At 39.2% G+C, this 24,982-nt stretch overlaps 1 protein-coding gene across 2 annotated transcripts; it reads left to right on the plus strand.

The window, feature by feature from the left end:
- Positions 1 to 2,642: 2,642 nt before the first annotated feature.
- On the plus strand, positions 2,643 to 20,693 carry kcnk10b (potassium channel, subfamily K, member 10b). 2 transcript variants are annotated; one of them, XM_034858966.1, is made up of 7 exons: positions 2,643 to 2,803; positions 7,974 to 8,389; positions 16,834 to 16,951; positions 17,410 to 17,570; positions 17,711 to 17,903; positions 17,983 to 18,125; positions 18,554 to 20,693. In XM_034858966.1, coding segments are annotated over exons 1-7 (1,680 nt in total). In that variant the 5' UTR covers positions 2,643 to 2,802; the 3' UTR covers positions 19,202 to 20,693. The 2 variants fall into 2 exon arrangements, with proteins under 2 accessions (XP_034714857.1, XP_034714856.1); XM_034858965.1 differs by lacking the exon at positions 2,643 to 2,803 and adding an exon at positions 2,923 to 3,400.
- The last annotated feature ends 4,289 nt before the right edge of the window (positions 20,694 to 24,982 follow it).

The raw sequence follows: 24,982 nt of genomic DNA on the forward strand, positions 1-24,982 counted from the left end.
TTTTGTTTTAGAATTGAGTGATTTGTCAAGCAATAAATGCTTGGCTTTATTTTAATATAACAGCACACATGCCAAAGACAGCAAAATAAAAAGTAAACAAAATGACTAACACCCCCCTAAGCATTTGTGTTTCAACACATGATATTTCTGGGTGAGGACTTGATATTATTGGAGCCAGTGTTTAAACATTCGACAAACAGATGGAGCAAGTAGAGCCAATGTGAATAATATATTATCCTTGCTGGATGGAAGAAAAAAAACAGTGGTGGAATGTAACAAGGTACATTTACTCAAGTAGTGATATACGTATACTTTACTTGAGTATTTCTATTTTATGCTACTTTATACTTTATACCACTCTACTGCATCTCAGAGGCACATACTCCACTACATTTATTTGATAGCTTAAATTGTTGGTTAGCAGATTTAGATGATTGATACTCTAGATTAAACTACATCAATCAATATTTATAGTCCAGTAATATAATATAGGCTATGATTCTGAAATGGGCCATTATGCATGATGAGTAGGCCTACTTCTACCTTTGTAGTATACAGTATATTGATGCTGATACTTTTGCATTTTTTATTAAAGTTCAAATGCAGGACTTTTTCCCTTGTAGAGTATTTCTACACTATGATATTACTAATTTTACTTTAAAAAGTCTACTGACTGGTAGGCTCTCTTTACTACTGATGTACTGCTTTTAAGGACAGTTTGAGGTTAACATTACCTGGCCAGCTGACATAGGACATTAAGAGAATTGTTTTAAAGACACGTATCTATTGCTTTCCTTTGAGACTCGCTGAGATGTTTGGTATACTTTCAAAGGTATGTCTCCTGTCCTTTCTCCTGTCTTGGTAAGTATTTCTACATTGTAGTACTACTTTTACTTATGTAAAAGTCTACTGACTGGTAGCTTATCTGGTAGCCTATCTTAATACTGGTGTGGTGTTTACAAGGACATTTTGAGGTTAACATCATCTGGCCAGCTGAAAACCAAAATCAGCAAAGTGGCCTTATTTATGTGGCGGGATGAGAATCTGACAAGTGTGGGAAAACACGAGCGCAACCAATATAAAATCTGATTCAGCTGGGTGCATTCTGGTAATGGGATCATTCTGTCAGCAGCCTATTGTTAATTCTGCCATGTTCCTGGTATTGTTAAATAGACCTTTTAACCCCTCACGTCATTTACCAACAAAGGTTTGTGAATTACTTAATGTGAAACAGACTCCTTGAACAACATAGTTAGCTTTAACAACAAACCAATTCATGCTTAAATTTCTTTTTTCCAGTGTTTAACAGTTTGATTATATAGCAACATAAAGGGCATACATTCATGTAAAATAATCTTTTAATACCCCATGCTGCATTCTCAAGTGGAATAACATACAAGACACAAAGATACAAGAGACTACAACTTTATTCCTAAGGTTTTTTTGATTCTTGTAAAGACATGCCCAGTGGACGTATCCTTACATACACAAGAGAAGAACAGGACTATGTTTTCAATTATTGGCTGAGAAAATCTTTATTTGACACAAAAATACAGTTTGAGTGGCTCCTAAACCTTTTTTGCTCCAAAACAATGTCACGTCATTTTGCTGTCTACATGTTGCTACCCTGAATCTTGCTCTTGTTTCTTTTTTGTATGACTCAGATTCAAAGAACTTGCTCACAGTTTGTCCTAGCAGAAAAAAAAGGTGGAAGTGTTAATGATGGCTCCATTGCCGCAATTATTGCAATGCAATGCTGTAATAAATGTTATCTATGTGTTTGAAAGTGTCTGTTATAAAAAAGGCCTATTCAAGTTTAGTTTTAAAAGTTTGATTTTCGGTACACAAACAGGTCTTGTTTTCTATTTTTTATGGGAAATGGATTGTGGAAGCAACCCTCTCTGTTTTGGATTATGGAAAACTGATTAGTAGGCACGCCCCCATCTACCTTAAATCTCTACATTCTGTTTAGAATCTGTTTGGACATTTTCTGCTCTTAGAGTTATAACTGGGGGCCCACATGGCACTCATCACTGTGTTTTATATCAGAAGGTAGGAACACTTTCTGTCAGAAGAGATCAGCCCTTTCACCCATGAATCTATAAGGGAGTATTACAAAAACTGTCCCCCCATCCACCCTTTTTATCATTTTAATGAATCACTGTTAAGATAATTAAGTTTTTTTTTTTTTTTTTGCTTGTTTTTCTCCGGTTGAGTGTGTTGTAGCAAATTGCTCTGTTGCAGTTACATAATAACTGACACAAATAAAAACAATTCTTAATTTTGTGTCAGTCCAATGCAGGCTTACTTTCACACAGTCAGTGGATCAACGGGATATAGAGTACAAAATATAAAATGAAGCTTGAATGGGTGGACAAAACATACAAAAATAATGTGGCCCTTTAAATAAAAACGTGCAACACCTGTAGGAAGTTTTGGCAATTCGGCAAGTGCAATGTTTTCGGTTACACGTATTCCTTAGCCGACAGACTTCTTGTGGACTATGATATTTCCTGAAAACAATTCAGCCTAAATTGCTCACTAAAATGGCGAGCCGCAATATCTTACTTAGCAGGCAACACAGTTAGGGGTCTGAAGGGATAGAGGAGGTTAGTTGTCTTTAGCAATTGAAGAACATGAATAATGCACTGTTTCCCATAGGATACATGGGAATGATGTAATGGGTTAAGTCTGCTGCTGATTTGGCGTACATCTCTGACTTGCCGCCCTGCGCCATGTGCTCCGTCACCACCGTTGCCAAACCATGAGAGGATAATCGTGTTTTGGGGGGATACAGAAAATAGTAAGTATTCAAAAACGGATTAGGCTATAGAAATGAATGAATAGGGCTATGGAGCTGAGGCAAAGCTGGAGGCACATCTCCCCCAGCTAGTTACGGTAGCCTAACATGCAGGTGGAGTAGAGCGCTTTGGGAACGAAAGGGAGGAGAGCATCCTTCCCCGTTGTTCTTGAAGCCGGCGTAACGCGTGGGTAAAGTTGCTGTTTTTTGGACACACAGACTGTGGTTGTGGACCGCACCACTTGTGCATGTGTGTGTTTGAGTGTGAGACGTGATGTGTCTCCTAGAAAGGTCTAAGTGCCTATCTCTCTTGTCAGACAAACACCGCGCGTCCAAGCGAGGTGGAGAAAAAAGGAGGGGGGACAGCAGGGGCAGACAATGCGGTTTTGCGATGCGTTTATTCCTCCGTACAATTTACACCCAGATACACGAAAACACGATGTCTTAAAGATGTGGAAGAATTCCTCGTTATTCCTTTTTCTGTATTTTTTTAAAGAATTGAACAAAATTTCCTTTCGTTTCGATTGGGAACAAAAATAGAGATGAAATTTCCAATAGAAACCCCAAGGAAACAAGTTAACTGGGACCCCGAACAACAAGGTTGGTGATCACTGCTTTCTTATGGTCTGGTATATTTAGATATGTCAATTAATATTAATAATCTCAACAACATCCTATAGCGATAGACTATACCTGAGATGCAACACATTACACCAGGCTGTATTTTTCACAGGCTTGAACAATTTTGCACAATTTCTTCTCGTTTTTTTTTTTTTTTTTTAAATTTTACTTTGTGTTTTCCCTTCGGCTATTTGTAGTTTATGTTGCAATCCTGCAAAAAGGACAATTAACACGAGAAAAAGCGGTTGGGGGTAGTTCTTTATTCTCCATCCTCTGTGTGCTCAGTTGTGCAAGGAATCGCTGCTGGAGGCAAATATTCAAGTGCTTCTAGCTGGCAGGAATAACTAGCGAGAAACCGGAAAAGATGTCACAATAAAAGCATGTATAGATGCTGCCTAAATAATAGTCTATAAATCTATATCCTTGACGTTCCACTTCCGGGATTGCTCTGGTGCCTCAGGAAATTCACAAGGGGTTAATTGGCCAGCCTCCACTAAGCTAGCGCCATTTTAATATTACCTAGCACTCACCTGCAGTTAGCATTCCATTAACTGCCATTCATGTTAGGCCTACTTTGAGAGCAAATCACTTTACATCTGAAGTGTTTAAAGATTGTTCATTGTTTATTTTTAAAGAAACAACGTATAAAAGGCTCCGTTAGCCTACCTTGTATCTCACGTTATGGCTCCATGACAGGCATTTTTGTAAAAATAGGTTAACGATTGTGTCATAACTACGCAACTTACTGTCCCATAGAGGAGGAATTTCCGAACAGTAGGCCTACAGGAAAGGCTCACAGGCAGTTTCCACTAACATTAGCTGTTTAGGTTTAATTACTAACTTTTACTAGCATTTTAGTTAGCAACTATTAGCCTGTGCCCATGTTATCTCCTAACAGATACATACGCTCTCTGTCTCTGCAAGATTGGGAATAAGATTTCTCGTAGCACAGCTACCAGAAGACTTATAACTTACAGACCGATTACTCACGTCACATCTACGGCGGCAAGCTCCGTTTGAGGCTGCGCAGTAACACTCAGCACCTACTGGCAGAGTGCCTCTAAAAGCCTTCACTGGTTTCCGTTGAAATCAACCCGGTCACATAGTCTATTTCATTTACTGTCTATGGAAATTAGCTAACTAACTGTTGGCCAGGCGTCCATGCTTACGCAAGGTAACGTAACCTGATTTTTTCCGGTTATATCCCCTGACCAATTGGCTATCCTAACCTGAACTGACTCAAGGTCAAATGCCTAACCCCAAACAACTGACCACTATGGCCACACCAAGTGGGTCTTTGCGTGGCCATAGTGGAATTCATAATTTTGCCCCCCGGATGCATGTACTTTCTGTTTCTGCTTTCTTTGTGTTGGAATTTTAAATTTGATGGTTTTATGAGGATTATTGTGGACTGCTCCTCAGATCTCTGCATGGTAAATTGAAACAGCTATCCAGACTATCTGTCCAATATGAGTTTTCTCTTGCACGACTATTTTGCAGCAGCTCTGTTCAGCACTTAGCGCCACCCATGACGATTATGATTGGTTTCAAAAAATGCCACTATACCAGAGCATTTTCTTCCCATCCACGAATGTTGGAAGTAGCCAGACCCTCCTTCAGCGCGCTTTGGAGGAGGGTCTGGCAAAGCGAGACTACCTACATAACAATGCTGCCTAAAGGATTTACCAAATTAAATTCTCAGACCAGACATGGCTGCTCACTCAAGGTGGATGACACCCAGTAGCCGATTTAAGGGGGGTGCCATTCAGCAAAATGAACAAAATCCTTGCCCCTTGATCACCTGAAGAGAGAGTCCAGTGGCAGTTTAATTGAATATGTTTGTGTAGTAGTCTGCCTCACTTATTGATCCTTTATCTGACTATGGCCAGACCATGTCTCTGTAACAGTAGCAGTGTGCATTAATAAAGCCATGATGCTGTCCATGGTGCTGAAACAGCAGACAGATTTATAATTGTGATTCTGTCAGTTTCAAGTCTTGCAGGTGAACGAAACAAACTAGTTCAATCCCCCCTGTTAAAAATGAACATATTGCTTACTGATTGTACCAAATAATTAATCTCATAGGAAATAGATCTTTACTCCTCATCTGTGCCCCCTAATGTGCATAATCTTTTACATCCGGTTACTTAAAGATGGGAATTTTGCTTGGTTTTACATTGGTACTGGACCTGGAATAGACTACTTATAACATCCTCAGTTAAGGTTTTATTTTGAAATTTGCTTTAGTCGGAAGTCGTTGGCCTTAACAGTTCAGGCGCATTTCACAGTTGTGAGTCTCAGCTGGTGAGTTAAACACCTAAAACCTTTCCAGTACTATAGGGAATAATAGGGCCAAGAGCTGACTTGAGCCAGCCCAAAATGGACCATCATGTTTACTATCACTACTAGTTTGTATTTTGTTAGTGGGTAAATAATGCTTTTGTACACACAACATGCAGCTGACAAGCTGAAATGTTGAAAACCTGAATGCAACATTGCATTGCCATATTTTTTCCAGTCTTTTATGGACCTGGGTCTCCAGTGAACACTTTCTCTGCTTTTGCTTTGCCCTGGAAACTGATAGTGATGGCTAAGAGAGAGAGAGAGAGAGAGAGAGAGAGAGAGAGAGAGAGAGAGAGAGAGAGGGAGAGAGAGTGGGAGTATCAGATACTATCAGATAAAAAGCTGCTTTCCACTCAGACCTTAATCTAATTTGCAAAAATCAATATAAAGCAATTTTAGTGGTTTGAAATGTTTTTAGATGAATGCCACACAGCCTCAAGCTTTGGTTTTGGCTTTAGGGTTTTAAAAGTTAGATACTGTATATACATGCATTCTTTTAACTATGCTTTTATACAGTACATGTAGTAATTTTTTTTAATCACTAAACTAATAACTGATAATGAGATCCAGTTTTCTGAACTGCCCTTCACAGTATAGCTGCCTTGCTGCACAGAGCTGATTCATTTAATTTCTCTCACTCATAAGATAAGATGAAAAGCAAATAATGTCTCAGCGAGACTAGTTATGGATTTGGTCCAATTTGCAATTAATTTCCAGTGTTCAACTGCATCCATCAACATGACTGCACCAAATACACCAGGACATGTTCATGTAGAGTTATTGTATTTTTGCTGCTTTACCTCTTAGTCCTGATTTTCTAATTGATCTCTTGTTCTAAAAATAGCCAGCCACTGCCCCTTAAGGGTTAGAACTATGAATTGAAAGTGGCAGTGTTGCACCTTCCTAAGCTTTTGACATCACTTTGCTGTTATTGATTCACTCATGATACAGGCATTGGCTAACAAGATTTACAGCTACTGGAGTATAAGATACTTCCTGGACGCCCTTGACTCATAATGGGATGTGTACCTGAGTGCATGCATTGTACTTCGCATATCCCATAAGTGATCCTATCTCATGAAAGAGTGCCTTCCTCAAACAAATCCATCTCATATTCCTACCTACGAGAGTTGCATCATTGTAGACAACAGGCGCCAACATGGCTCTGAGGCACGCCGTGCTCTCCGATCCGAGAGATGGGGGCGTCAGGGGTGGAGGCCTGAGCTCTAAATAGCTTATCCAATATATACACATACACACATTATAGAAATCTAAATTTAGCTGCCTCCAGGTGCTGGTTGCCACTTGGTTGACCTGCTCCAGCACCCATCCATTTAATTTAAATCCATCCAGAAGCCAATGACTCAAAGTGGCACTTATCCCTCCCTCTCTTACAGTCTATTACAAAAATTGGATCCTGCTGTTCAGCAATGAGGGTTATTACATTTTCACCTTCACCTATACAGTAGGGGTTTACTTGCAAAGGGTTGGGTGTAAATGTTTGTTCTGATTTTTTTTCCATCCTTTTATGTACATGTAATGTAATGTGCATTGATTGTTGCCCCTAAATGAGGTTCCTACAGGTGTTCCATTAATTACAACATTGCAACTTGATGACAAGGTTTTCCGCATTAGTGATTGAGGCGGAGGCCGCTGTGGGCTTCTGAGGCTCTATTTCACAGAATTGATGGCTTAACAAATTCTCAGAATGTTAAGATATCATGTCATGACTGCTTTGACACAACTGTAGGCTGGAACCAGGCCTTTTTTGGGGATAGCTTTGAGTGTTGGCTTTGTAAAGATGAAGAGCCCTCAAATAGCTCAGAGTAATAAATCAGTAGGAAATCACTTTGTAATGCTTCATGAAGGCTATATAGATTTCCAATGGCTGCATTGAGCTTGTGTCCACATAAAGTAGAGTTCAGTGTGCAAAACAGACACATGTCTTTCTTGTCCAGGTGCAGAGTCCAAACCTGTGCAGTGATTTCTGATTTCCCAACGCTCAATCTGTTATTTCATTTTTTTCCCACAACTGTAAAAGATTCAGGGCATTTAGCCAAGAACAGTCTGTTAATTTTCATTTCCCTAAAAAAATCATCAGAATTACTTTCAGAATATACAGAATTGTTTCTGTCTTTGTATGCTCCAACACAAAGCTAAACAAAACATAAATTAATCTAGCCTTCTCTTCCCTCTCACTCTTTCCTAGTGGCGGTCCAGACCAACTTGGTCCCTCCCAAAAAGGTCCAGCCTGGCGTGGCTAAATCAAGTCTAGTCCAGGCCAGTGTGGCCACTATGCAGAACCCCATGGGCTGTGACCCTAAGACCAATGGTCACTGTCCACTGCCACGCCTGTCCATCTCCTCCCGCTCTGCCAGCGTGGTGGCCAGCATGGACACCAGCTATGACGGCACGGTTGCAGCGCTCCACTCAGTGATGAAGTGGAAGACGGTGGTGGCGGTGTTCATCGTTGTCGTTCTCTACCTGGTTTGTGGAGGGTTGGCATTCAGGGCACTGGAGCAGCCGTTTGAGAGCAACCAGAAAACCAGTATCACGCTGGAGAAAGCTTCTTTCCTGGAGAGACACCCCTGTGTGACTCCTAATGAGCTGGAGGCGCTTATCAAGGTGAGTTATTGAAACTGCAGATGAGCTTTTGGAATTTTACTTTAAGTGAGACATGGCATTCACAGATTTTCCAGATAACAGATTTTTCCACTCCTTCCAGCTGTTCAGACAGCCCTGGAAGAGTACATTGCATTTGTTGATTCTTTTCTCACCGAGAAGATTAGCCTGGAAGAGGATAAATCCATGAGATATTTAATGAAAATTATCTGCTTAGTAATTTTGAGTGTCAATCAATTTGATTGATCAGAGGAAGAAAGTCAGAGCACTGTCCTTTATAGCAGCAGTTTTCTAGATTGTTCTTTACATCAGGGGTAATTAGAAGATCTTGGGTTATTTAATTAATCTTGAAAAGCTTGGATGCTACTTCCTGTGATGTCCAGATTGCCCTTTAGCAAATTAGCCTTCAATTTGTGAAAATAATTAATCAAGTCCAAATGAATGATAACATTGCACCTGCTGTACTGACAATAAGCGCTCATCGAACTGAAGATGACATGTTAACAAGTTAAAAGCTCAGAAAAAGCTAGTAAGTTAACCTTTGAGTTGAGAACAATGTCGCAAGGTGACTAATGGACTTCCATGTTCAATTTCTTGCTGGTTACTATGTGATATTATTAGAGATTGTGTAAATAATCACAAGGAGCTGTTAAGTCAACTACTCAGCCACTCTACACTCCACAGAGGAGTGGCTGTACCTGTTGATTTAATTTTTCCAGTCTAGTATCTGTTGCAAATTTCAACTCTGTCAACTCCCAGCACTATGGATTGTTCTTATTGTAAGTCTCTATTCAGGTGCACTTAGCAACTAAGTATGTATATGCAAGTAGTGGTTTTTGATTTGAGTGATGGACAAATGTAAACAGACTACAGCTTGCAGGTGAGCTATGGTTGTGTAGCATCAGTATGTCTGTGAACGAGAGTTGCCATATTTGCCATTAGAATTTGAAAATAGTACTATAGAAAATAGTATAAAGTCCCAAATCAGCTGCAGACATCTTGGTTCCATCCATCCATCTTCGTCCGCTTATCTGGTTTCGGATCGCGGGGGCAGCAGATCCAGCAGGGGACCCCAAACTTCTCTTTCCCCAGCCATATTAACCATCTCTGACTGGGGGATCCCGAGGCGTTACCAGGCCAGGTTGGAGATATAATCCTGTAGGTTCATGCTCACTGTTTGGCCCCTGGCGCAAGAGTGCACAAGCCAAAAGTTATGACATCACTTACTAAACCCAAAGGCTTCGCAAATGGTCTGTCATCGTATCAAACGCGCCCCATATGAGATAGATTGTTGTGATTGGCCCAGCCAGCAATCTGTCTGAATGGGTGGGAAACTAGACACATGTCCCAGAATAAATAAAAAACTCAAAGATTCACCTGGTTTTGAGGGCTTAGCAGTAAACAGCCTACATTTGTATTACAATAGAATGGTGGTATTTTTTGAGACATGCCTTGTACCTTTAATAATAATTGTATTAGTACATATGAAATCCCAGAGTGAAACTTTAACAACACCCACATTTAAAAAAAAAAGAGGAAACTAGCTCACGGCCACAAGAGTAGTGCTGTCTTGTAAGAAGTGTTTGAAGACAAATTTCTGTGTCTTCTAACCAACCCTGTTTGATGTATCTTATATATCTTTGAACAAGGACTTTAGTCAAGTGTTTGGGGTTTGTAAGATTCAGGAAGATTAAAAGGGCTGGGCGATATAAAGAAGATCAAATATCACAATATTTTTGACCAAATACCTCAATATCAATACCGCAATGATATTGTGGTGTTGACACTTGGTGCTTTCACAAAATATTTACACAATGAGATTTTTGATAAATAATACTAGTAATGTTAATTTAATGACTAAGTGGGTAAAGGCAAATAATAGGACAGTTACAACAGCATGGTATGATCATAAAATGATTTAACTGTACTGTAATGCAGCCTATAAAACCAGGGTAAGACAACACTTATGTCATATTACAATATTACGATATCCAAAATCTAAGACAATATCTAGTCTCATATCAGGATATCGATATAATATTGATAGCTTGCCCAGTTCTACCACACACTACATTGAAGTATGTCTGATCATAGAATGAAATGTGGCATCTATAAGAATTATTCATTTTGTGGCAGATCACTAACATTTGACCCTAGATAAAACAGCTTGTTGTTAAAAATATGACTGCCACTCCTTAACCTGTGATGCCTTAAATTGATTCAAGCTTACCTGAAGCCTGCTGTTTCAGCAAAGTTCCACAGGTTGCCAACATGGCATGTAAAGCTTTTATTCTCAACCAATATCTGTGTGAACTAGACCAAATAAAAGAGCAGATTGTGAAGAAAAAAAATCCCATCAAATCCTGACTTCCTATGGTGTCAACTGCTTTATGACACAGGGTATGGCAATGCTTCACATCCAGAATTATAGGTTGAGGTTTAAGGTCAATACATCAAGCTGACATGTGCAACTGCAAGCAGGGTTGGACAATAATTTGAGATGTGTTGGCGTGCGGTTTGCAGAGTGGAAAGTTTGATGTATGAGGGAGTGCTGTGATAGAAAAAGCAGGACAGAGAAAACACACTCAAACACTCCTTTGCAGAGAATGTTGTTTAAAAAGTCATTTACTATAGAGACTAACTGTGACACAAACACAAGGACCAAATGGCAAATGCCTTTTAACCAACAGGAGTTCCTTAATAGTAGTATTCGACAGAACACATACGGAAATATGATAGGTCTTGCTGAAGAACATAGATTAAAAAAAACTTGTTGGATTATGTGCTTTCCATGGTTTTCTTAAGTACTCTGAGAAAAAATACAAGATTCACGTTGGCACCTCAGTCGACCCCTCTGATTCTCTTAAGTTTGAAATAACCCCAAAGAGACAACCCTCCACATTATATTTGGTGTGCTCCACTTTCTGCTAGAATGGCTCCATTTGATGGTAGGCAGTTTCTGTCTCTCTCTCTTCCGTCTTCACACCCACATATTTTCTGTTATTCTTTCTCAGAGAAGCATCCTTTCTTCTTCTTCCCTTGCAGTGCACAACCTTTAAGCCACAAAAGTGCTGTCATAAGTTTGTGAAAAAAAAAAAAATCAATGTCAGTATTTCTTACTGACTTTCATACTGACATTGATTTTTTTTTCTTTTTCCTTAAGTTAAGGATACCATGGTAATAAAAAAACCTTTAGCATGGTGTGCCTGTAGCCTGGAGGGAATCAATTATTAACACAGGCCAGCAGTCACCGACATTCTGCTGCATGAAGCAACAGCAGTAGTAACAGCAGCTGAATCATAGACAAGACTGTCTCCTGGACAAATGCTCAGATTCAGACACATAACATAACGGATGACAGCATGTCTCACCAGTTATTTGCCACTGTGAACTTTCCCAGAACTCATTTACAATATTAGCTACGTCTGACAAATTTAATGTATGAATAGTGGTAGAATAGTTTGACATATTGAGATATTTGCTTTTCTTCAGAGAGTTAGATGAGAAGGTCAACACCATGTCTCATTACTATAGGGTATACAGTGTTACCACCTACAGCCAGTTAGCTTAGCTTAGCATAAAGACTGGAAACACCGGGAAACAGATTCAATTCAATTCAATTCAATTTTATTTATAGTATCAATTCATAACAAGAGTTATCTCAAGACACTATACAGATAGACCACACTCCAGAATTTACAAGGACCCAACAGTTCTAGTAGTCTCGTCCAGAGCAAGCAACAGTGCGACAGTGGCGACAGATAGCCTGGCTCTGTCCAAATGTCAAAGAATCTTCCAACTGTCAACTATAAAACTCCCAGATTAACAAGCCTATGTAATGTGTATCTTAATTGTTAAAGTCATACAAAAAACAGTGTAAAATGACAAGGTATGGTTTATGTGCCAGGCTATTTTTAGGTGGGAGCAGTGACTTAACCCCTTGGTTACACACAACTTGTTTTTATTTTGTGTATTTTTGTATGCAGATAAGAATTTGATTATCAGTTTAATTAGCTTTATTCGCGCTGGTAGGTCGATACTGTTACCTTTGACAGAGCCAGACTAGCTGTTTCCCTCTGTTTCTAGTATTTATGCTAAGCTAAGCCAACTGGCTGCTGACTGTAGCTTCATGTTTATCTTACCAGCTTGAGAGTGGTATCAGTCTTCTCAGCTTACTGTCTTACAGTTTGAATTTCCCAACATGTCAAACTTTTTCTTTGAATCAGAAGAAATGATATTGATTGATCACTCAGCTATGATGGTACTTCAACTCTAAGCATTGCAAAAAGTAATGAACATCATGTCAAAAACTCAAACTGACAAATAACACTTTTTGTTTCTTTGCTGTCTCAAGATGCTTCTTCACACTCCATCAAAGAGGCTGTCTGGTTTTCTAACAGGTTCTGTTATCGGTCCGTTCGTGTTATGTCAAGCTGTCACTCAGACAAAGATCCTCTGTGGCGACACAGCTGTGGTGACTCACTGGGGTCGAACGTTTTGGCAAAGAAGTTGACAGAAAAATGGTGACCTTGGGAGGCATGTCGGTGTACATTCACAGCGTGTGTGTGCGTGAGACGAGAGAAGGGGATGCACTTGCAAAGCTTTGCTCCACAGCATGTGTGTGTCCATGTATGTTTTGACCTTCTTAAGTCTGCCTTGGTATCCGTGCTGTCCACCTCCCCAGTTTGCGCCCACAAAGGCAGCAGACCTAATTGGCTTTTTCAGCGCCGTCAGGATGACTCACACTTTGGCACACTGTGAAGCCATGCTGCTATTGACAACAGTCAAGCTTAATTTATTGATGAGTCACTTAACTACAAATACACTTTCCTAAACACTGAGCTACTTGCAGTGAATCTACATCAGGATACACAACCAAGCCAGTCACAATGGGATTTTTGAAATTTTAAATTGATGAAATGGATTTATGGTGTTTTGCGAGAACAACTATCCCAGTTAGATACTTTATTATTTAATATCTAAAATGTCACAGTAATGGGGAAATTGGCTCCCTAGGGTCATCACAATGTGCATAAAAAAAACAAAAAAACATGTACATGACATCCTGTGTCTCAACACTAGATGCTGTGTATACAGTCGTGGAATGTAACATTTACTCAGTTAAGAGCAAATTCAAATTAGCCAGTTTGAGTTCCATTTTATGCTAATTTACACTCCTTCACTTCATGTCACAGGGAAATACAGCACTTTTTATATGGATTTTGGGCATTTTAAGCCTTTATTTTGACAGGACAGCTAAAGACATGAAAGGGAAGAGAGAGAGACATGCAGCAAAGGGCTGCAGGTCACAGTTAAACCCTGGCCCGCTGCATAAAGGAGTAAACCTCTATATATGGGTGCCTACTCTATCATCAGAGCTATCCAGGCGCCCAATACTGCACTTTTTTTACTCCTACATTGTTTTGGACTATGGGTTTTACATACATAAATTCAAATGAGCTGGTGTTCCTATTATGTCTGTGTATCGAAGTCTGAAATTTGTTTTTTTTCCCACTCACTTCACAAACACAAACTGATTCAAGGTGTTAGATAAAGTAAGCTATAGATATTTGTGAAGCTGAGAGTGCTGCAGAGGAGAGTGCTTGGCACCGCTTCACAGAGAGTTAGGCACCATGTTGGTTGGACCACTGCCATCACCTGCTCTGGTACAGTGGCATCCCCCCAAATATTTCATAGGGTTGGCCAGATGGAGTCACTGGAAATCTTGGGGTGACTCACCAAAACTAAAGCTATAACTAAACTTCAATTTTATCATACTGTTGTAGTTAGCTAGTTAAAAACTATGTCAATATGAGATTTAAGGAATCACAAAGTGATATACTTTGGCTTGTTATTTTACAGTTATTGTTTTACCTGACATACAGTACATGAACTAATACCCATACAGTATGAGTTTCAAAACAATCCTGTTTTAATGCGTCACAAATCATATACAATAGTTTTGGGATTAATTGTTTTTCAGGCTAATTCTTTCCTTAACCACCCAGTTGTCCTCAGGTCAAATGTGACCCGTTTTAAACGTTCCTATATCAGAAATCTGGGTTTCTTTAAACCAAATATTCCAAAAATCACTGAATTAAGTTGGCTAGAAGCCTAGATGTAACACAAAATTGGGTAATAATTTATGCTTTGCAAACAGACAAACCAGAGAACAGCAGTTGAGTATATAGGAAAGGTTGTCGAAAGTGTCAAAGAAAGCCCCCAAAGCAGTAAAACAGTCCAAAAACGGTCAGAAAAATTTTGAAATTCTCAGACAACAGCAAAAAGCCAAGTATAAATCAAAGTGTGAACTGAAAACCAGAGGACTTAAATACAGACTACTCTGACAGGGGGATGACGTGCAGGTGGAGAGATGGGATGATATGCTCAGGTGAGAGGAAAAGGTGATTAGGCAGGAAAACAGGTGGGGAGCTGATTTGCTTGAAACAACTCTCGGAGCGTGAGGGCTGATGAGGCTGAGTGAGAGAAGGTGTGTAGAGGGGAAAAGGAAGGAAACGCAGGACAGAAACACAGCAGGAAAAACACAGCAAACAGAAAACTTCGAACTCAGTCCAGTCTTTGTAAGAATTCTGAGGGCATCCAGACAGAATATTATGCTTCTGTGACTCGCAAAGGGAGCACAGCAAGGGTTGGCTGCCCTGCCCACCCCTGCCTGGCAACCTCCTGGAGGTGCTACTGGTGGGGTAGAAAAGCACACTGAGAAGATGAAGATCCGCAGTGAATTAACTTGCTCTCAGTGTAAAATATGAAAACACTCATCAGCAAAGAGCCTATTATAAACATTTGGTTGCGACTGTGTGTCTGCGAGAATGTTTGTGTGCTGATTCTTCTGTGCAATCAAAATGGAGGAGAGCCTGCGTAAAACAAAAAACAAAAAAAACATTTGTCGTCCTAATTAACACTCTGAAACACAAATCAGCATCTGCATGCCTCAAAACTGACTGTGGAAGACAATTTTCCACTTTTCTAATGCAGTGTGAACTTGGCGTGAAAAGGTGAAAGTCAAAAATAGACCTCATAAAGTATTCAGCTCTATGAGGCTTTTTTAAAATGTCCCTTGACTCCAGAATTAGGCTTTTTGGGGTTTATTATATAATTACCACTTTGATATTGTCTCTATAAAGTAGCTGTGTGTGCTAAAACCCATGAAATAGCATTACTGTAATTGGCTAATTACAGATATCTAAATCTGTCTCATAAGGGGCGCTGCACTGATGGAGCTGATTTAATCACATGCAATGTTATGAAAAGGCATGTGCAGTGATGTGTGTGGAAGTGGTCTGGTGGTCTGGCTCTGTCTGGTTTGAAATGTATGTCACGAGAGTTGATATATATTTTATTAGATGGACTTGCATCTCACTAACAGCTTGCATGGATACACTGGCGGTTGCTGTAAATGAAAAAGCTGTACTTTATATCTTCCCAGGAATACCCTATTTCTTACCAAAGGCATTCCCCACAATGACTTTCATGTCAGCAGAAGTGATGTTTATTTGGAGCCAAGAGGCGAAATTCAAACTATTCATTTCCATGGAGATAAGAAAATAAATGCTATCTAATAAACTGCCAAATAAACAGGGAATTCAGAAAGAACGTGACATAGTATATTGACTTTTCATGGCTACATAATGGAGCCCAGAAGGTAATCAATGAGAATAGTGATGCTTTTCTTAAGACATGCTGGGGCTAAAGAAAAGCTGAGGGACTAAAGAAAAAGGCTGACACAGAAGAAAAGATAGATAAAGACTATGTAGATTTACTTAGCGTAAAATGTAAAAATGTAAAACATGCAGAGTGGGTAAGAATACAGAGTGGAGAAACAGCTCCAGTTAAAGTATTGTGGACAGATCTTGTGCCAGATGTTTGTGCTTATACTGTAAAAACTGTAAGTCCACAGGCAGAGTGTTTTCATATGATACAAAACAACAATACAACTGTGATAGTATATTGCATAATATTAAAATTACCTGCATAGACTTTTTTTTATAAGTCTATGCCTTTTTATGTAATAAAAGAACATGCTTGAGGACAGTGGTTGTGAATTGCTGCATGATTTGTCCTGTTTAGGACTAAAGCAAGGAAAATCCCTTAATAGTTCAACTGGTCACAACCAGCAGACATATGTATCTACTGACGAACTGTATGCAAAATGTTAAAATGATGAAATAAACAGAGGTATGTTTAATGCTAGGTATGTTTAATGCAATGCTTATTGTGTTTGCTTAGTGTGTTTTAACTAAATGCATTTTGTAACACAATAACTTGATCATATTATCAGGATGTGATTCCACTGCAAAATAAAATATTTAACAGATTCAATTAATTGTAACTACATCCACTTAGCTCTTCATGTTGTCGCTTTATGAACCAGACCTGGGATTAATTCCTCTCCCCCATTCACATATCATTCATTTTTCTCTTTCCAGCATTCCATAGATGCTGTAAGTGCAGGAGTGAGTCCTATTGGAGACACATCCTACAATTCCAGTTACTGGGACCTGGGCAGTGCCTTCTTCTTTGCTGGAACTGTCATCACAACAATAGGTAAGGTAAATCCCCTCTTTAATGCTCTAATACCAGTTAAATCCGCTATTGTTCTGAAATACTTTTTATCTAGTAAAAAGTTACCCACAGTATGGTCAGAGACTAGGGAAGTAGGTTTAACCCAGACTCTGGCTTAAATAAAATTGTTTTCAATATATGCATTTGTCCTTGATGTGTCTCATTGTCTTTTTCAGTGTATCTTTTTCACTTAAGGGCCATAAGGCAATTTTCTCTAAGAATAACCTAATTATTGTCTCTCTAGGAGCCTTTTTACCACACACCACAGCAACAGGAACTAATAAATAGTACACTTCAATTAAATATGTTGTATAAGAAAATCCTGATTTTATTATCCTTATCTTACTCTTAACACTCCACCTCCACCATCTTTGGGGCCATGTATTATTACTGTTTTTTTCCTTCTTTGCTCTGCCTTCTGTTTGCATTGTTTGTGACAGGTTATGGAAACATAGCTCCAAGCACGGAAGGCGGGAAAATCTTTTGCATCCTTTATGCCATATTTGGCATACCTCTGTTTGGCTTCTTGTTGGCGGGGATTGGAGACCAGCTGGGGACCATCTTTGTAAAAAGCATCTTGAGAGTTGAAAAGATATTCAGGGTGAGTGGCAAGTTTGTTAGTTTTAGTTCTATTCATTTCTTATTTGTTCCTCTGAACCTTTGTTGATCACACTATCATCATTAGATTTGTTTTAATTGGTGTATTGTTCTCATAGCATCTCTTCTGTTTGGTTTTCCCAGCAAAAACACAAACAGATCAGCCAAACTAAGATCAGAGTGACGTCCACCATCCTGTTCATCCTGGCTGGCTGCATTGTTTTCGTCACCATCCCTGCTGTCATCTTTAAACACATCGAGGGCTGGACCACACTAGAAGCCATCTACTTTGTTGTGATCACACTCACTACGGTGGGAATAGGAGACTATGTGGCAGGTAGATCTATGCGGCTATCACAATGTAGATTACTGTTTTGTCAGACTATCATGACTAATGTTTGGTATCCCCCCTCCAGGTGGTAACCGTAGGATTGACTATATGAAGTGGTACAAGCCTCTGGTGTGGTTCTGGATTTTGGTTGGTTTGGCGTACTTTGCGGCTGTCCTCAGTATGATCGGAGACTGGCTCAGAGTATTGTCTAAAAAGACCAAAGAGGAGGTGAGGTTAATTCTGAGTGTGATACAACAAACAGTTTGGTATTTTTTCTTAATTAAAAGAAACATGTACATGTTCATGATTAGATATGTTGAAGAAAATTCATAGCATAATCAAATGTGAAAGTGAGATTTCTGAGATTAGACTGTACAATTGAAAAATGAGCCCACAAACCCCACTTCTTAACTTAAGTTCTCAGTTATCTGAAGCAACGATAAGGACCTTAGTCTTATGTGCGTTGTCCTGTAAATAGCTGTTCGCCATGCAGTCCTTAATGGCAGACTAACACTAAGAAGCTGACTGAGAAATTGGTTTTCAAGGCCTTTAGAAAGAATAATGTACCACAATGACAATGTTGTGCTGCTGCAGATTATGCCCCATGTGTTTTCCGCGTATTTTCCGCATCTTTCCTTACTGCACTGTTGTCACAGGTTGGGGAGATTAAAGCCCATGCAGCTGAATGGAAGGCAAATGTACGAGCAGAGTTCCGTGAAACCCGTCGCCGCCTGAGTGTTGAGATCCATGACAAGCTCCAGAGGGCCGCTACCATCCGCAGCATGGAGCGCCGTCAACTTGGCCTGGAGCAGCGAGCTCACTCCCTGGACATGCTGTCTCCAGAGAAGCGAGCCTTGTTTGCCAGCCTGGATGCCGGTCGCTTTAAGACTTCCTCTCAGGAAAGCATCGACACCAAGCTCAACAACTTGAGGCTGAAGGGGGCCTGTGGGCCATACGACCATCAGGGGAGTGAGCAAACAGAACAGACGGCATCTTCCTCGGAGGAGAATCTCTTCAACCTGCGCTTTGGATCCCTCACCAAGCTGGCCAGACGTAACAAGAACCGCGAGCTGCGGAGGAACATTGAAGAAGTTGAGCGACGGGCGAGTGTTGGCATAAGCAATGGCAGTGCCATGCGGGGTGAGGAGAAGACGGAAGTAGAAGAAGATGGGGACCCGGATGAGGAAAACGAAGAAATAAAAGAAGGAAACACCAGTCTGACAAACCTGGCACAGTGCGCAATTGAGTGCAGCAGGTTGAATGGCTTTACACCAGGGGATGCCAAAGACAGAAGGAACGACTAGGCATTGAATGGAGTGCTTCAGAGACAGAGAGAGAAACAGAGTGAAAGATACAGAGACAGAGAACAAGAGTGCATGATCCTTTGAGATGTCAATAAATGTGCCTTTCTGTTTCCTATGCTTATATTTGAACAGCTCCCAGGAAATTTAGTCATCGTGCCATAGCCATGGGAGGATAATATGTTGCCAAAAAATTGAAGAGACAGAAGAGGCTGTACTTAAAATACCTCATATCGGATGTTACTGTAGAATGGGCTTCTTAAGAACTTTTATTTCTATAGGAGCTATCTTTCCAGCTTCGTTGTCTTTCAGCCTTGATGACACTTAAGAGACACTTGGGCAACAGCGGTCTGTTAATGTTAAATCTTATTTGTAATAATGTGGGCAGGAAATCCAGAGAGCTACACTCATGGTATCCATCTTAAGAAACATTATCAATCTCAACTCTGTCATCATATTGTGGAAGCTATTTTGTAGCTCAGCTACTTAATGACTACAACGTTAAATGAATGGAGGATAGGAGGTTGTATTTCTGCTGGATCAATAGACAATACGAGCATCTGCCTAGTTGACATGTACAATTATTCCTACATGGTATGTGACTTTGAAAATGCAACCGACAGAAAAATTACTACATCCTAAAAGTTCATATCTGTTCACCTTGATTGTGCATGGATATTAAAACACAATCATAGCGGTTGATTGACTAACTTTAAAGCTTGAAATGACAGCTGTTATAATGTTTTCTTTTGTTTTAATTAGATGAAATGGACTGCTTTCTTTCATATTTTGTGGGAAAAAAAACATGTATTTCAGAAACAATTGCCACCATTGTGGATCAACACTAAGCTGGAATTCAACTAACAGACACATTTAATCACCTTAGGCTATGGGATTGTCGGCCATGTTAAAATGTTGTATATGACATTCACTTCAAAAATGTCTTCATACTTCAGTCTTTTTTCGTAAATTACTTTTAAATGAATGAATGTGATGCTGTTGATTTTGTATTCATCAAGCATGTTGGAATCTGTGTTTCCTCCTTTTTATATCAGTCAAGCACTTGAGTTGAATTTTCCATTGAACTGTAAAACAAGAAGCTATTCTATCATGTTGCTTATTTTGTATTTATTTTCTGAAACGGTCAAATATTGTGGCTTCAATCATCTTCACACTGAAATTTGTTGAAATGTTTGACACATGAGCTTTAACTTTATTCACATTTTACACACAGGCACTAACACTACTACCCAACGCCTTCTTTACATTTTACAGAATAAATAAATATATCACTAGCGTGCATTGCAGGCATTTCTAAAGGCGAAATACACACACACACATACTGGTTGTACTTTTAACTTTTAACTGATATCATTAACATTTTCACGATCATGACCTATGACACTTTGTTGTATACAGTTTATTTTATGAACAGATCACATTAAATGTAGTGAGTGCCTTTTTTCAGATAATAAACATGAGAACACATTTGAAAGCTGGTAATTGTTATAACAGCATTATGGGACAGCATGCTCGAAACCAGGACCCTGACTCTGGAACAGCTAAATGGGATTTGGCCATCATTCATATGAATAATTAATAATTATTCATATGAATGATGGCCAAATCCCATTTTGACATGTCACAAAAGCACATGCATAATTATTAATTATGCATGTGCTTTTATTGACATGTCAAAATGTCTCTCCTGAGAAAAGCTTATTATTGGTTAAACATACATGTCTAATCATTAAAGCTAACCCCAGATGCTCTTGGCTACAAAATACAGGGCAAGAATCTTGTAATTTGGCCCAGCAATGCACCTAGAGCAACAAATGTATTCTGCTGGCTTGGTAGAACAAATGACAATGTGTGAATGTTGCCAGCATGCAATCTGCTCTTATTGGGTACGGGTTACTTTCACTGGTGTTTTGGCCATCATCTTTATAACATATTTTGGTACGTAAAATGGGGAGTTTTGAGATGAATGTTTATTCAGAAGACTGTTGACATTTCTTTTTCTTTTTTAAATTTTCTTAGCCTACTATACATTCCCTTTAAATTGCTAATGCATGGTCTCTTCTGGTAGGTGACTGTGAAGAACTATGGTCCATTTAACAGCACAGAATAGAAAATGGTTACTAGTTAATGGTACCTCTAGCACTATTTATTGTATTTATTTCGAGTGGCATACTTTCCTGTAAAACAATATAGACACATTTAAAGATATTCTTTAGCATTTTATGTAGGCTAGTTTAATTTCATTATTCAAACATCTCTTATTTGAAAAAACTACTAAATGCTGCTATGTACTCTAATTATACTAGTGCTATATTATGAACAATTTAATAATCTCAAGTTGAAAATCTGTGTATTATTCACCCTTTTGCCCTTAACAAAAACAAGGTAATAAAGACAAAGATAAATCACATAAAGATACACCAAAAATGCTCTCAATTTACTGAGTTTATTCAAAACATCGCATCTCTGCACGCTTAAATTAATTTTGATCCTTTTCCTTTTTTCAATCAGCTCCAAACTTTAGCCTAACTATTGTTTTGTTTAACTACAGCCTACATGATAGGTTTTATAGTTTGCCTTGTTGGAGCTGTTGTGTGACTCCATCAGTGTTGCAAGATGCTGGAGCCCAAGGTCTTCACATGTTTATGTTTATAGCTGGGAGCCACTGTCACGTGTGTCAAAGTGTGCATGGCACCCAGGAAAAAAGACCCAGCTGAGGGCGCCACAAAGTAAATTAATCAGTGAGACAGGTCAGTAAAGACAGAGCCATAAATTGCATGCAATAAAAAAGGGTGTGTGTGTGCATGTGTGTGTCCGTTTGTGCGTGTGTGTGTCAGTAGAGGTTTTTCCTTCAAGGTGGAAGTGACCTCCTCCTTTCTCACTCTCTGTCTTTTGTGTGTCTCTCATTATCGTTCTATCCCTGTTCCTCCCACACACAATGAAACAAACATGTTTTTATAATTAAATGTAGTTTTCTATTTGTGAGTTGTTATTCATCAGTCTATTTACTCTTGTCCTTTGATAGTCAATCAGAGTCATTGATATGGAGGAGGATGGAAGTGTAGGTTTTACTACAGGAAACAGAATGACAGTCTCTTGACAAACATTTCTATCAAGCATCAAACGGAGAATCAAAATGCCATAAAAAGCTTTTTTTCACCACATAAATTGCAGTAACAACATTCACATCTGAATAAATACACCTAGATGAATATTAAGATATTTCTTTTTCAAAAATAGTCATTTAAAGTATCTGTCCCCACGTGTAGTGTTTATAGTAAATATAATGTAATTTATAAAATAAGCTATTTAATGCAATTCCACACAACACTCCATTAAATACAGATTCAGACAAAATGTCAGGGACTATAACTAGCACAGCATATCATGAGGCAACAAATTGTCTTTTTTTACCCTCACACCTCAGGGACACAACAATAACATTGAGAAGTCAGCAAACTATATGTATTGTTAAAATGTTAACAGTTTTTGACGTTTTTCAAGTGATTGCAATAAACTTGGTCACGAATTTACTCGTGACTCCATCTGGAAAATAATTCGCAATTTAATCTCTGAATTTACTGTTGGACATGCCTTGGCATGAAAACAGACGCCATGAGATGGGACGCTCCAGGGCGCAGCCATACCCGCCTCTGCGGCACAGGTAAGGGATTTGATTGTTTGACATCATTGACTAAAATACGTAACTTAGAAAGATACAAGAATGTGCATGGATATCTAGAGATGGTTAAAGACATATTTCATTTTTAATATAATCATGAAGCCTGATTTTACATTTGCAACATCAAGCGAGTGGATGGGTTGACTCATTATTGCAGTGACTATTACTAGTGCCTATTGGGACATACACAGCAATGTACTAAGAGACATGTAAACATATAAAAGATATACATCTGCTGCTGTCTGCTTAATTATCTCCTGCTCAAATGACACAGCTTAAATGTTTAACTGTCTTAGTGTACCTTCATGTCCCCTTACTTCCTTTACTTCCTTGCCCGATTTAAACAAATCAAAACAAGTTAAAAATCTGAACGAGGCTACTCCTTTTCCTTTTGTGTGCTTAGTATTGTTGAACCTTCCGTCGATCAAGTGTGTTATTATACAACAGTACAGGGAGAAAAGGACTGTGATGGGTGGCTTCTCACATCTGATTGCACCCAAAGGCCTCTTAATAAAAATGAGAAGGAAGAGTTTGACAACGATTGAGTGTTTTTGTTTCATTTCTTCCATGTGATCTTGCGTGACCAAAGGCTTGAGAGACTGCATCTATCTCACTGGCACATCCAGCTTTTAGTGCAGTTTAAATCAAATTTGCCCATGCAAATTTACTGTGGTTATTGCCCGTTCAAAACGTTCCTGTTCAGAAGGAGGAAGATTGCTTGGATTGAGGTATTGCTGCTTACAGCTTTTTCTAGAACTGCTAATCAAACAACTTCACAATGACACCTTGCTTCCTTGGGTTCTGAGCAACACACCTGACGTGACATATAGTTGCCTCCCCTGGAAAAGCTAGAGTACACGCGTCATTTGCTAACAGTTTTGGGACCAGGCCATTTCCGAGGAACAAAAGCGTTCATTCTGAAAATGATGTCTCTGGCGCTTAAACTGGTTGATTTACTACAATGTAACATCTCTCTATCTTCTTTTTTTCAAATGTACTGGAGTGAGCGATGGAGAGCGAGCTGTCCCTAGCATGCTGTTAGGTGGTGTGACAGTAGACAGGGGTCTCTCAACATTAATAAATATAGCATGTAGATCTCAAAAGCTTCCACTCAACATTGCACTTCCTTGGGTCCTCAGCATTATACCCACCAGTTGTGAACTTGTTCAGATGAATGCTTGTTGAGAATATTGATGGACGGACAGATAGACAGACAGACAGACAGACAGACAGACAGAGACTCCTTCTTCTTCTCTTTTGTGTGTCCACAAGATCACTGTATGCAACAGAAACACATTTATTCATTTGATTGTTGGCAAAGCCTTTCCATCCATCTGGCCTTCATAAATCATGACACTTAGCTAGGGCGAGAAAAACACTGAACATTCCTAGTCTTACAACTTCTCTGATGCCAAAAAGCATCCTTCATGGCTCCTGATTTCTTCTGGTATACTGAGAGTTAAAGAAACATTAACTGATGTCAACTATCAGAGTAATGTAGCTTTACAGCTCTTAGAGATCCATTAGAGAGCTGTGCAATTTACCCAGAGGGCTGCGGCAGAATTGCAATTTCATCCATCTAAGAATTGTTTTAGAGTTATTATGAATGACAAAAAAATAATTTGTGTCTCACCCACAAAGGTTGGCCTTGCATCCTAAGATTACCAAGTCTAACAAGCGTCATTTCAGTGAAGGCAGCCAGAGCTACAACAGAAAATAACACTCCTATTTATATTTAATCTGAACGACGAAGGACACAAAACAATGCACTCCCTGTTGCAAATAGATTAAGTACAGAGATTGTAATCGTGAATCCCGCCCACTTCTACTTGCTGTTTTGAAAATGTTCAAAATGGCCATGAATCACCCACACGTGAGGTCTCTTCTGGGGCTAACTCATTTCCTATGATTTTTGCATCTTTAGTCATGCTTTAACCTTTCAAGTAACAGGCAATTATACACCCAACATTTCAGACAGAAATTAGACATGGCTCCGTCTTGTTATTATATTGATAATTATAATAGGACCTGTTGTATTTAAAAAAGCTAGAACCTTTTTATCTGTAACCGGAAACGACCTG

Source organism: Etheostoma cragini, chromosome 20 (genome assembly GCF_013103735.1).
Source record: "Etheostoma cragini isolate CJK2018 chromosome 20, CSU_Ecrag_1.0, whole genome shotgun sequence".
Classification (NCBI taxonomy): domain Eukaryota; kingdom Metazoa; phylum Chordata; class Actinopteri; order Perciformes; family Percidae; genus Etheostoma; species Etheostoma cragini.

What these genes read in the sequence shown, in the direction of transcription:
- kcnk10b (XM_034858965.1), top strand. Translation starts at nt 3,343, where the DNA reads ATGAAATTTCCAATAGAAACCCCAAGGAAACAAGTTAACTGGGACCCC. An exon ending in CTGGGACCCCGAACAACAAG is followed by an intron (nt 3,401 to 7,973) that starts GTTGGTGATCAC and finishes ACTCTTTCCTAG; the next exon opens with TGGCGGTCCAGACCAACTTG. An exon ending in AATAGGAGACTATGTGGCAG is followed by an intron (nt 17,904 to 17,982) that starts GTAGATCTATGC and finishes TCCCCCCTCCAG; the next exon opens with GTGGTAACCGTAGGATTGAC.